Consider the following 14,080-nt stretch of genomic DNA (forward strand, 5'->3'; position numbering starts at 1 on the left):
GTTGAAAGTTTGTGACTCTTATAAAAAAAGGAAAAGATATGAACACTAAAATACAAAATAATACTATCAATAACAATATTGATGAATAAAATACCACAAGGTAGCAATAATGATATAAAATTGGATCGATTAAGCCCATATTTATTGGTCGAGCTATGAGTTGTAAAATATTAGACGAGATGTAGTCGAGTCCAATATTTTAAAACTCATATCGAGACCAATAAATATTGGGCGTAAAGCATCCAATTTTATCATTATTATGTTTTAGATCCAATATTTTCACACACTTGGGTTCATCAAAACATAATGGCATATATCGCACTTTGAACCCGAGCTCCTCATGTGAAGGGATGTATACATTACTAAGAATACAAATACGTCTACAGTCATAGACCTTGAATATGCAATACAACATTACAGGCCAGTCATGTTGAACAACAAACACCCAACACACAACACTATGCATAAAATACACCCACTTGGTGCTGCATTCCTGATATGCTTGAAATACACAAATGTATGCTTGAAATACACACATGTATATATATGACTTTTATACTCAAGAGGTTGTCAGTCACTATTGTCACCACCCGTCCTGAAATGGCTGAATATTTCATGAAAAATGTCACTGCTGTCAACACTTTTTCGTACAGCATCATGTATGCAAAATATATATATTTTTTTCCAATCAGGAAGTTTACTAAAGACTGGCATCTCTGTATTATATACTTATGCTACTTGCAGGTGTTGGAAACTGTTCTTGGACATGGCTGCCATTAGTGGAGGAAACAATTTAGCACACTTGAGAATAAACTGCAAACACTGCTATCCCTCTGCCCTTTGTCCAATGAAAGAACAAATGATCAAATGTTGACATTAGTATAAAGAGATCACACCACTAAATCGGGTCCAACGCTATCTGACTGAAGAAATAAGAACCAGTGTTTAATTCGCTGACCATACCAGGTACATTAAGATGGAAAAAAAAAGTTTGAAATGAAGGCTGATATGCCAATTCTTTGGTGATAGTTGTGCTCTGTGGATGTTTTTCTAATCATCTGAGCATAAAAAGATGAAAAATACTACAATTCTGAAATTTTATGAAGGTTTTTTGGTTCCATGGACCAACTGATGTCACAACATAGAGGCACTGAGCTGTAAAGTTTGGTATGGTTTACCTCATGTTCGATGCACCACTGCGAAAAATCGAGCCGCTCAACTACCAAAAAAATGCTGGTTCTCGGGTAGAATATATCATAAACTTTTGGAAAAATGGTGTTTTGAATGAACGATGAAGATGAGAAAATGATGATTTCTTGGGTACCTTTTAACACATAAAAGAATAGGAACTTGATTTAGTGGTGTGATTCCTAAAGCTCTCCCACCCCTCCCTCCCCCATGACTAAAGGGAAGTGGGCATTGGCATAACCTAGGAGTGGACACTCATTTATACACAGTGGACCTGTATATATTTCCTGTGGTCAGTTACCATCCCATCCATTTCTACCCATTTAAACCCCTAACCGTGCACCGATTCAGGGAAGAGAAGGTAATCAACAATAAGTACAATATGAGACATTATCTGATCCAATCTGGCTAAAGGGGGCAATGTAGAAATTTATTGCTGATATTCTTTCATTCCTAGCATATTGGGTTGACAAGTAACAAGCTTTTATAATGTATTTTAATGCATTTTAGTGTTTTTACTCCCTAATACTGCATGCATCTGAATTTCCTTGGGCCTCAAGGAAGAACAGATGATTAATTGTGTTTTCAACTTATTGAGTGTCCCAGGTTAAAGAAGAAATAAAACAAACAAACAAACAAAAATTTCACAATTCGTCGGTCGCAACACATAGTGGCGTACGTGAAGGACAAAATACGTCTCCGAATAAAACGTTTTTGAAGGATATGCTACTAGTAATGGAGTCAATACTCCTCCACTGTTATCTGTCAGTGGCCCGATTCCATTGGAAATTGAAGTTTAAGGTTCAAACTATTAAACTGAATCTTTAATAGCTAACAAGGAATAACTATTATAGGATAATAGCTAGCTCAAAACCTATACGCCACTATGTGAAACGGAAAATTTGGAAAATCACTCTACGCCACTATGTGTTGCGACCGACGAATTGGCACTTTTGCCTTTGGTGGATCGACCAGTCTGCGTCACATACCGTATTTCGTCAAATAAACGCCCCCGGGGGTGTTACATTTTCCCAAGGGGGGGGGGGCGTTTATTAGAGGTCATTTTTAGCACGACAATTCCCGTTAAAATCATTAGGTAAGCTTAAAAGTCACGCTAAAATGACAAACTATGACCTTTTGACACTGACTTTTGGTTCACTTCCGGGTTTCGGATGCAGATTTTCGCCATTTATTGCTGCTATTGTCGCAACCATGTGAGCAACTTGGTAAGCTTACTACACAAGATAGCATGGAAATATCGGAATTTTGAAACATCTTGGTTGAAAAAAAAAGTGGTGGGGGCGTTTATTTGAGGGGGGGCGTTTATTTGAGGGGGGGCGACTATTTGACGAAATACGGTATATTGTCAAGTGTGTTCACAATTCTCCTTATTGTGGGGAACAACAGGTCTTAGTAATTGTACTGCATTTAGGTCTGTCAGTTGGCTTATGTATTGCGTATTCCTAGTGCTTGTTCTAGCTCAGCTCGCCGTTGCTGCACTTTACTGTAGAAGTACCGTCTCACAGCCTCTTGTGCCCATGGTTGATGGAAGAAATCAGCTTTTCTTTCCTCCTCCTTGTTGCCGACCACATCTGTCATAGTCTGAAAGAGAAAAAATTGAAACACATGGATTAATTTCTCATATTGCAAGGTAATGGCCGTTGTATCCATTTCAATAAATTTGAGTATACTGTACTCTATAAATTCTAGTTAGAAACTACATGTGCTTTGAAGGGCATTCCAATGCCTGTAGAGTATAGGAGAAACACTCTTCAGTGGATGCCCAGGTTGGAATCTTTATTATCAATTTAATAGAATGCCCGAGTCAAATGTATAATTTTTGTATCTTATGAGTAAAGTCACACAACTTTTATGCAAGGCTTGTATAGTTTGTGTATTGATAAAGAACGGCGTACACACACTTGAGCACAGCACACACGCTAGTTGTGCATTGTGTAATGCATGATGGTGCTCAAATTTACTTGAGCGTATGGACTTTGACGTGAGCAGTAACAAAAAGCAAACTATGTTCGCATTATAAGCCAAACAAACTATAGTCTAAGGTTCCTTCCATGGTATATTCTTTAGAAAACATTAACAAACTTGAAATTAGCCAATGTATTATAAGGTGGAGATACAGCAAATTGTTGATGCTTGGAAGATATACTGTTTTACTGCCCTCTATTGACCAGACTGACAATGAACTTACCTTGAGATCAGAGCTTTGAGACACCAGCCACTGGCTGATAAACTGCTGGGGATCTCTGGCAAAGCCTAGCATGAATTCACGCTGCACTTTGAGTTGGTTGATGGTTTCCACGGTTTCATGAATCTGAAAAATTTCAAAAATAAGCGAAACAATCTTGTCATGTATTATGTCATATCAAAATAAATGTGAGCCCAAGATATAGATATTATTAACTTGTTGGTCATTACATGAACAAGTACCATGCCACTGCCAATTCTTAACAACTGGAATTTTGGGTATACTATTAGCATTGTCCTATGATGAAACCCAAGTACATGGTGCTGCCTGGCCATCAGGACTCAAGCGTGTTTGCACCAAAAAGATTACACTTACATAGTCTGGACTCTGAATAGCCCATGCTTAATGCTATGGTAATCCATATTGGCTTGTCACACATGGAGACCAAAAATGGAGACCAAAAATGGGAGTCTTGGGGTTGACAAACAAACATTTTTTTCCATTGAGGATATCCTAAAACCGGGCCTCCAAATGGTTCCCAATTACAAGAAGTTATAAATTTAGGTTTTAATCACCTTGGCCCAGAGATGGTAACAGCTTTGTGTCAAATTTGCAGAATCATGTGTTGTCTGCCCACGTTTTGGTAACTGGTTTGAGGGAGACACAAAAACACATGAAATCAGTCAGCCAGGGATAAATGGAATTAGTAAAGAACCAAAACACAGGGATGATAGGAAATAATTAGGAATAGTAAAAATGCTAATTAATCCTATATAGAGTATAACATAGTATTTCATGTATTTTATCATTTTAGTAAACTGCTTCCCCAAAAACGACTGACTTAAGGTCATGTTTTTTATACTGGGCACGTAAAAAGGGTGGCTTTGTTGCATTCTTACTCATCAAAATGTGTTTACATGCATGTAGCTTGTTTATTTGATATTTATTATGAGCTTGTTTAGTACTATATTTTTCCTTAGATATTGGTCTTTCAATTTCTGAAACAAAAATGAATGATTTTCATTTGTACTAATTACTGTAACTCGTTAAGTCTAATTAGTCAGGGGTGGCTCATGTGGTGGAGGATCATGTGGTGGAGGATCACAATGCTGTACAATGGTGATCATGTGGCGGAGGATCACAATGCTGTACAATGGATTTCTACTTGTTTCTGTACTTGATCTCAGCCAAGTGATATCATGTTTAGCATTCATTGCCTCAGTATTTGTTAATTAGACAATTAAAAATTACTAATTACTTGTTTTTTCATTAATAAAGTTCATTGACCTCTATGTATTTAAATAGGGATTTAATGTAGGCAACATTCAAAAGGGTGCCACAGACAAACGAAACATGGTAAATGGCTCAAATTTCTTAAGCAGACCTTGGTTGTGATCCTCTTTACTTCAGTAAACTAAAAACTAGTAAAACATAGAAAGTTTGCGGCAAATCTGAAAGAGCGCCCTCATGCTCAATTTTGATCCAAAAAGGCCATTTTTACGAAAACGCTTTGTTGAATTCTCTTTTAACTTTCAAAATTGGATTGTTGAGCTTATTTTACATCTAGTTAGATGCCTCAATCATGAAAATTTGCATCTCCACTGCCAGATAAGGGGTGTTTTGAAGAAATTAATATAAATATTGATAGATTTTTGACCACCCTGTATCTACATAATTGAAGTACTTGACCGCTAAAAGTTCCATATTGCTGGGGGGGGGGGGCAATTAAGTTAACTATATTAAACAGGTGTCAAAACTTTACATTATCAATGTACGTCGAGGGGTGACACCCCTAACTGAATTAATATTTTCATCCTTATTTTGCTTGTTACACCCTGTATATTATATGGGTCACCCTGTATAATGACTCCAATTGTATCGTTTCTGAAATCATCTGAGTATATGCTCTCAGAATATATACTTTTATTGGGTTCTAATGTAAACTTTTGGAAGTTATAGTACCAAACCTGTAAAAGCATGTGATTTGTTTGAAAAATACACATGCAACGCAACTGGTGCCCAACATAAAAAACATGACCTTAAGCACCCAGGGCATGGGGCACTGATTAGTGAGAATATGTTTTTTACTGGGGCTTACTTTTATCATTTGTGCACAACATTAAAATGTTCTTGTATTTCTTTTTTTATTGAATTTGTTGTATAAAATAATGCAACAATTCAATGCTACAATTAGTTGTGATAAAAGTGAAAAAAGAAATAGAAATGAACAATGAAAAACAAAAAATACAAACAATTATCACAAATAAACATTAAAAATGATGACAACTGTACAGAGTCATTACATAATTATATCCCACAAGAAAATTTTGAATACTGCCCTCAGTCTCTCTGAGCTGTCACATGCATGCCAATCATGGGGGTGCTATCCAAATTGTACCACTTTAATAGATCATGGATTTTTATTTGCAGCAGGGGCTGGTACAGTACTTGCTGGTCGATGTAACGACTGTATTATCTAGCCTTTAAATGCATGTTATATATGCTTGGTGTGTTTTCTTCCATAAAGTGGGATTTGGATTTACCAGAGACTAGGAGAGAGTTTCTTGAGCAAGTTACATCTGGAAGTGGTAACATACTAGAATCCCATTTACAAGTTAAGGTGGTATTGGATGCATTTTATAGAAATTAGGAAATGCTTTGAGCATGTTTTAAACAGGTTAATAGAGTAGGGCAAAGTACACTGACCAATATGCCTTTTGTTTGAAGCAAATCGGACATACGGTTTTCATAATATTTCAATTGATATGTTCTTTGTATCTTATTGTTTTTATCAATAATCAATGTAGTTAATGAGCTAAAATGGCTGTAAAGGCTCATTAATATGTAATTTTTGCCAATATTTTGCTCAAAATCAATGCATAAATGTTCAGGGAACTTTTATTTTGTATACTTTTGCCTTGAAACTTGGCCAAACTGTTTCTAATATGTTCTAATGTATTATATAGTGAAGCTGCCCTCTAATTTGCATATTTGCATAATTAATGAGCCAATTTGCATAAATGCTAATTAATTATGCAAATTATATTAGGGGGCGGCTTCACTATATAATACATTAGAACATATTAGAAACACTCTGTATCTACATAATTGAAGTACTTGACCGCTAAAAGTTCCATATTGCTGGGGGGGGGGGCAATTAAGTTAACTATATTAAACAGGTGTCAAAACTTTACATTATCAATGTACGTCGAGGGCTGACACCCCTAACTGAATTAATATTTTCATCCTTATTTTGCTTGTTACACCCTGTATATTATATGGGTCACCCTGTATAATGACTCCAATTGTATCGTTTCTGAAATCATCTGAGTATATGCTCTCAGAATATATACTTTTATTGGGTTCTAATGTAAACTTTTGGAAGTTATAGTACCAAACCTGTAAAAGCATGTGATTTGTTTGAAAATACACATGCAACGCATAAACTGGTGCCCAACATAAAAAACATGACCTTAAGCACCCAGGGCATGGGGCACTGATTAGTGAGAATATGTTTTTTACTGGGGCTTACTTTTATCATTTGTGCACAACATTAAAATGTTCTTGTATTTCTTTTTTTATTGAATTTGTTGTATAAAATAATGCAACAATTCAATGCTACAATTAGTTGTGATAAAAGTGAAAAAGAAATAGAAATGAACAATGAAAAACAAAAAATACAAACAATTATCACAAATAAACATTAAAAATGATGACAACTGTACAGAGTCATTACATAATTATATCCCACAAGAAAATTTTGAATACTGCCCTCAGTCTCTCTGAGCTGTCACATGCATGCCAATCATGGGGTGCTATCCAAATTGTACCACTTTAATAGATCATGGATTTTTATTTGCAGCAGGGGCTGGTACAGTACTTGCTGGTCGATGTAACGACTGTATTATCTAGCCTTTAAATGCATGTTATATATGCTTGGTGTGTTTTCTTCCATAAAGTGGGATTTGGATTTACCAGAGACTAGGAGAGAGTTTCTTGAGCAAGTTACATCTGGAAGTGGTAACATACTAGAATCCCATTTACAAGTTAAGGTGGTATTGGATGCATTTTATAGAAATTAGGAAATGCTTTGAGCATGTTTTAAACAGGTTAATAGAGTAGGGCAAAGTACACTGACCAATATGCCTTTTGTTTGAAGCAAATCGGACATACGGTTTTCATAATATTTCAATTGATATGTTCTTTGTATCTTATTGTTTTTATCAATAATCAATGTAGTTAATGAGCTAAAATGGCTGTAAAGGCTCATTAATATGTAATTTTTGCCAATATTTTGCTCAAAATCAATGCATAAATGTTCAGGGAACTTTTATTTTGTATACTTTTGCCTTGAAACTTGGCCAAACTGTTTCTAATATGTTCTAATGTATTATATAGTGAAGCTGCCCTCTAATTTGCATATTTGCATAATTAATGAGCCAATTTGCATAAATGCTAATTAATTATGCAAATTATATTAGGGGGCGGCTTCACTATATAATACATTAGAACATATTAGAAACACTTTGACCAAGTTTCAAGGCAAAAGTATGCAAAATAAAAATACCCTGAACATTTATGCATGGATTTTTAGCAAAATATTGGCAAAATTATATGTTAATGAGCTCCAGTCATTTTAGCTCATTAACTTGATTGATTATTGATAAAAACAATAAGATATAAAGAAAATATAAATTGATATATTTTGAAAACCGTATGTCCGATTTGCTTCAAACAAAAGGCACATTGGTCAGTGTGATTTGCTCTATTTAATTAATCTGTTTAAAACATGCTTAGAGCAATTCCATAATGCCTCCATAACCACCTTAATATGCTTCTAAACGAGGGTTTTTCAATGGGAGAGACGAACGGCAGACACATTCCACAAAAACATTACAATAGATTGGTCTTACAATATTGCATGTTTGTACAGACACCTGTATCAGTAATATATTTGCTCAAACTGTAAATAATGTTTTTATGGAGGGTGATCAGTGAAAACTAACTAATTGAATAAGAAATATTCACAACCTTGTTAATAATATATGATGCATGTAATCCAATCATATTTTATTATTTGTAAAAACGGGAACGCAAATGGAGGTCATTAATATCTCACAATTGACCGCAAAATGTGTAATTGTTCCATCATAAATATTAGTAACCTCTGTGCGCACCGTGTTGTGCTTCGAACAAACTGCGCGAGCGTTGGCCACTGAATTTGGATTGCGCGCTACCATATTTGTACGGATTGTGATATGCACTTTTGTTATTGGTCGTCCTGTTTCAGCCTGTTCGATTTTTGGAAAGGGAAAATGTAAAAATTGTTTATTTTAACAAACTTTTGAGCAAAATTTTGTGTTATTTTGTAAAGTGAAGAGATCAAAGTGATGGTTATGAATGAGGTTAATAACTTTGCATCGGTAATATTATATTAGATTTTTCACAAAAACCGATATATTATATATCGTTTTTTTATGAAAAATCTAAACATTTTGCTTTGGACCTCAGAATTACGGGATATACCTCGGCTCGGTTCCAAAGGCAAAATGTTTAGATTTTTCACAATGCCCTCCATATAGTCGATGCGCAGTTATTAATCTCTAAATAAATGTTGTGGTATGTCTGTGGAATTTGAAAGGTAGGACTGTTGGCCGGCATTTTTTTAATTCAATTAGTTTTCAATACCCATGTAAAAAACTGTTAAATTTAATTGCATTTGTCAATTGACTACATGTAAATTTAAGAAAATAATTTCCCCCTCAATTTTCTAGACAGTGCACAATCTGATGAGGTTACTGTTCGAACCCAGGCTACTTTTTCCCATAGTATGGCCCTCTATACCAATATGTGTACTGTACGGAATAAATACTCATCATTTTCCAGTTGTCAGGGAAGTAAGTGCATAATGGCTGAAGTCCGAGCGCTTGCGCGAGGCGTTGTGTGAGGGTCCAAAGGGTGTGTAAAACTTTTTGTAATTTTGATTATTATTAGATCCAATTTAAAGATTAATGTTATGAAAGGTCACAAACCTGTAAGTTTTGGTCATTTGGTCATCCCAATGTTACAAATGGAAGAAACAGACTTGTTATTAATAGATATAAAAACTTATTTAGCCCTGGGATTTAGCCCTCTGAAAAGGACTTCTCTATAGTCTGTTTCATCTCCAACATGGTGTTACTCTCAACTTGAGATGAGACACACTATAGGAAAGATCAAATCCTACTGAATTTAAAACTTGTGTATACCAATGTTTTTGATATAGCCTGTTTGCATCCAGGGCTGTATGTTTAAGAGACAACCATTATTTATTTGCCTGTTTATGGATGGTCATATTCTTTTTTGCATTGGGGGAGCCTAGTAGCCAAGTCTCTGACTATAGCTGGCACAAGGTCTTGAATATTTTAGATATTTATGTAAAACAAATGAACTCTACATTTGAAGGTACAATGCAATACCAATTTTTTTCAAGGGGAAAATAAAGTACATTCATATAACATAAAAAATTAATTGTTTTCTTTCTTGTTCTCATGATCTCATTTTATATTTGTATTTGTGTACTCATTATCGTATGTTTTTTTTAATGTAACATGGATTTGATGAATTCAAATCTAGCGATCTGCTACTTAAAGGAAAAAGAAAAGAAAAAGTCTTTTGAAAGAAAAAAGTAAATGTTCTTAAATTGCCCCTACGGACCTGGGTGGTGACAATAAAAATGTGGTCATGTTTAACATTATGCCCTTGAGCAATGACCGACGATAACCTTAAGTCAAAAGTTGGGTGTCTACATCATGCACTGAACTGACCGTGTTTATGCATGGCACAAATATCCACTGTGCTTACGCTGCCAAATATGCGACCATTTTATATTGCTTAGTCTTAAAAAGGTGTCACGCGATAGGCGACGTCATTGGCGCCAATGCACGCTTGGTGGCGCACGTTTGTTACGAATGAGAACGCCTTTTGTGTGTGTCGATGTTATGTAAAATGAAAAAAAAAAAGAAGTTGCCCTATTGTACTTGTGTGTGTGTCACTGACTTCAAGAAACAGAACTGGAGTATCTAAAATCCCTGTTTCAAATTTTCCCAGGTACGGTACTTATTTTCTTTCTAGAACACGGCCTGTTAGCTTTTTATGTAAATATTTGTTCTTTTTTTCCTTGGCATAAATATTAAGATTTTTGATATATGAAACAGCTCAAAAGCTCAACCCTAATCACAAATTTTGACATAAATGTGAAATTAATAAAAGTTAAAATTTAATATTCAACAAATTTTTAGGAAAAAACGACCAAAAACCCTTATTTTGCATTTTTTCTTACAATAACAGTAAGTGAATTCACAGACTTGACACAATTAAGTCTAAGCATTAAAAATTATGTGTATAAGCTAAAATATCACTCACAATTTTGCTCTTTTATCTCTTTTTTATTAATAGGTTACAAAAGATAATATTGAACTCCTTGGTTAAGGGAAGGGGTATGAACGTTTGGCCAGTATTTATTGTGGGACATTAGAACACATCAGACATATCGAATTGCATTCTGAATACGAAGAATGGCCTTCTGATATCAAATAATTTTGATTTTTTTGATTTTGAAATTCGCAATGTAATACACATTTTATAGCAAATCATTAAAAATTGATATTTTTCACTTTTAAGCAACTTATAAACAATTGCAATTTTGTACATTTGCACTGGAATCACTGAATGGGTCTTTAAACATTGCTTCTACTGAGTTTATAGACCAATAACTTGATTCATATTTTTCTACAACTACAATGTAATATCGTAGGGTAAAAGTTCATACTGCACAGCTATAGGTTCCTGTTTCAGAGAATGTCATTGTTTTCTATTTTGTTGTCTTTAAAGAATTTTCTGTATAAGGGAAACAAACCTTAGGTGGGGTTAGAAAATTATTTTAACACTGGTCCAGTTGTATAGGATGACCAAGAGTAAACTTACAAAGTTACTCAAAGAAAAAGGGACAAGCGTCAATTTCTATAACGACATGAGATGGTTGAATGCGCCTCATTCACCAAGGTCAAAAAAGGACCCTGCTGTGTCATTACGGATTTCGAGAAATTTTTTACCAGCTTATAATTTTAAGGGCAAAAACGAGATGGCGCTATTGGCTCCATTTGTATTTAGTACTTTTCTGCCTCAAATGTATGAAGCCAAAGTTTACTTAACCGCAAGTTACACTATGGACCACAAGAGCCTCATCCCAATGACATAGTCCAATAACACCAATTACATAATTATAGAGCAAAATTTGACCTCAAATTGCAGAGTATAAGCTTTTGTAAACAAATCTTCAAAGGTCATTCAATGAATGTACAAATGTATTGGGGTTTAAGAACTGTTCCCTTGATAGATGAGCCCCGAGATGAGCATGTTGTGGATTCTAGTATTAGTGAGTGAATAGTTGGTATACAGCAGTTCTACCTCTATTTAAGTATGTAGCCAGTATCTTTAATAGGATTAGGGCTATTAAGTGTTTGGTTAGGATTAGGATCAGGGAGTTCATTTTAGTGGTTTAAGTTTGAATTATGATGATTAATTAAGGTAAGGCTAGATATAAATGCTCTTATATGAATGTAAAATCCACATAAGGCCCAATAAAAAATAAATCATGTCCCCTCCCGCTTTCTTATTTGAGGCACTTCAATTTTATTTTTACAAATTCAGTAATAACTTTTGAAAAAAGATATCTTGGAAGAGGAAATGTTTTCTATAGAATTGCTAACATACAAGAAACACTTCTTGAAGGTTCTGTAGACAGTAGCAACACCAGGAATTTTTTTCAGGGGGAAGTGAATTTGCGAAAAATTGCATAAAAAAGTGGAAATTTTCGTAATTTTGGGTTTTTACTGGGGGAAACAGAGGGCAAGAGTTCTGTAGAGGAAGATCATTAGAGGGGGCCTACCTACCAGAAACAACACCTCCTTCTTTCAGGCATTATTGTATATGCTAAATACAGGGCCATTCTAATGGGTATTTACACATCTTTCGATAAAAAAATAAACAAAACTCCCTACTCCTCCTTTTTTTGAAAACCCGTACGTGAAACTTCAAAGTCACTGCAATGCGACTTTGCTTCAAGTAACATCTGCACCACATGACCTCTTCGTATGAAATTTCACACCAACAAAAAAAAAGCCCAAAACTTGACTTTCTTTTTACATTGCTGCCTTTGCTGGACAAAGAATATCATTCTTTTGTGTTAACTATAAAGATTCAATTAAATGATGCACTGACTGAGATAATTGATGACACTTTTATGTGGTGAAGGTGAGTGCTGACCGCAAGTTATACAATCAAAAATGTGACGGTTACTTATGTGTGTCACTAGCATACATAAAGTTCGGTCATTGACACACATCGATTTACTATCACTCTACATTGTGACTTTCAATTTGGGACAAAACTTTAGAATAAGTGCCACAACTTATAAAGGGACAATCACATATTTCCTAAACCAAGTCAGAACACCCTAAAATTTGCAAAAAGTCATTAGATGGAACAAGCATAAGCATGTAATGTCAACATGACAGCAATCGCATAAAGACTTGGGTGGGGACTGGGGGAGTACTTCAGTTTGGTTTGGGTAGGGATGTGCCACTCAGAATTGGACCCATCAAACATACCAATTTTTCAAGAAATTTGGACATATCGTTATACCAGAAGTCAACATTTTGAAAATGTTGGCTAAAGTATAAAGCAAAATTTGGTTATTTTCCAAAAAGATTTATAAAATTTTGAAAAAATAACCCAGCCACATACCAGAATTGGCCTAGAAAACGGGTCATTGATATACCAAAATTCCGAAAATGCAACCCATGTTTGCGGCACATCCTTGTATTGAGTATCCCCCTGGATAAACACAAATCTGGCATGAAACATGAAGGAAGGATAAAAGTACAAGTTCTTCTATTCTTCTGCTAATGGTTATCATCCGAATGAGCTATTCCAGTTGTAATCCATACGCCCCCTATGGTAGACATGACCTTAAGCTCACACACAGGGAGTGTAGATTTCAATGGAGTCACCCATTCAGGTAACCCTGTTTGAAATTTACACTCCATGTGTGGGAGATTTTAAAAGGTCATGTCTCCCAAAAGGGGTGTATGGATTTCAACTGGAATAGCCCAATACCAGTACTGTCAGAATAACCAATACCACTTCATACAATCTTAGATAGCGAGAACCAATCAGAGGAAATGTTAGAAAAATGCGAAACATGCATCAATTGTGTATTATGCATGGGCGTGCACTCCATGTACTACGCGCAGTGCTTTCGGACATGTTCATTTTTCTTGTGGGTTGATGCATTTATATTTGCTTGTATGCACTTGTACTGAGATGTTGATGCATCTAACACACTCCCCCCCACCCCACGGGGCTCGTGCATTAGGCGAATCAACATCTCAGTACACATGCATTATTTTGTACAATTTCACTCCCAAGAAGTGATAGCATTTATTAACCTATAAATAACACATCTATTAGGATCAAATTTGCCTATTTATATGCTTCCTGATCTTTTAGTCAAGCAGTTATGGAACCTAGCTGGTCATACAAAATCTCTCATTGCATGAATTTAGGTTAGGTTAGGTTCGCTGGTTATTAGGATAAGGTTAGGATTAGGATGAACAGAGCGGTTAGGGTCAAGACTAATTTATT

General features: G+C 35.2%; 1 protein-coding gene across 5 annotated transcripts in view; it reads right to left on the reverse strand.

The window, feature by feature from the left end:
- Positions 1 to 2,485: 2,485 nt before the first annotated feature.
- LOC140150501 (SWI/SNF-related matrix-associated actin-dependent regulator of chromatin subfamily D member 1-like) overlaps positions 2,486 to 14,080 on the reverse strand; it is a 256,208-nt gene continuing 244,613 nt past the window's right edge. For 2 of the 5 annotated variants that reach the window (XM_072172528.1, XM_072172527.1), the window contains exons 11-12: positions 3,398 to 3,520; positions 2,488 to 2,790 (exon numbers count right to left, since the gene is read on the reverse strand). In XM_072172528.1, the coding sequence (XP_072028629.1) occupies positions 2,635 to 2,790; positions 3,398 to 3,520 (279 nt within the window). In that variant the 3' untranslated portion in view covers positions 2,488 to 2,634. Of the gene's footprint in view, positions 2,791 to 3,397; positions 3,521 to 3,969; positions 4,042 to 14,080 lie in introns of all 5 variants that reach the window. The other 3 variants (XM_072172526.1, XM_072172525.1, XM_072172530.1) reach the window with 3 other exon arrangements.

Source organism: Amphiura filiformis, chromosome 4 (assembly GCF_039555335.1).
Source record: "Amphiura filiformis chromosome 4, Afil_fr2py, whole genome shotgun sequence".
Taxonomy (NCBI): domain Eukaryota; kingdom Metazoa; phylum Echinodermata; class Ophiuroidea; order Amphilepidida; family Amphiuridae; genus Amphiura; species Amphiura filiformis.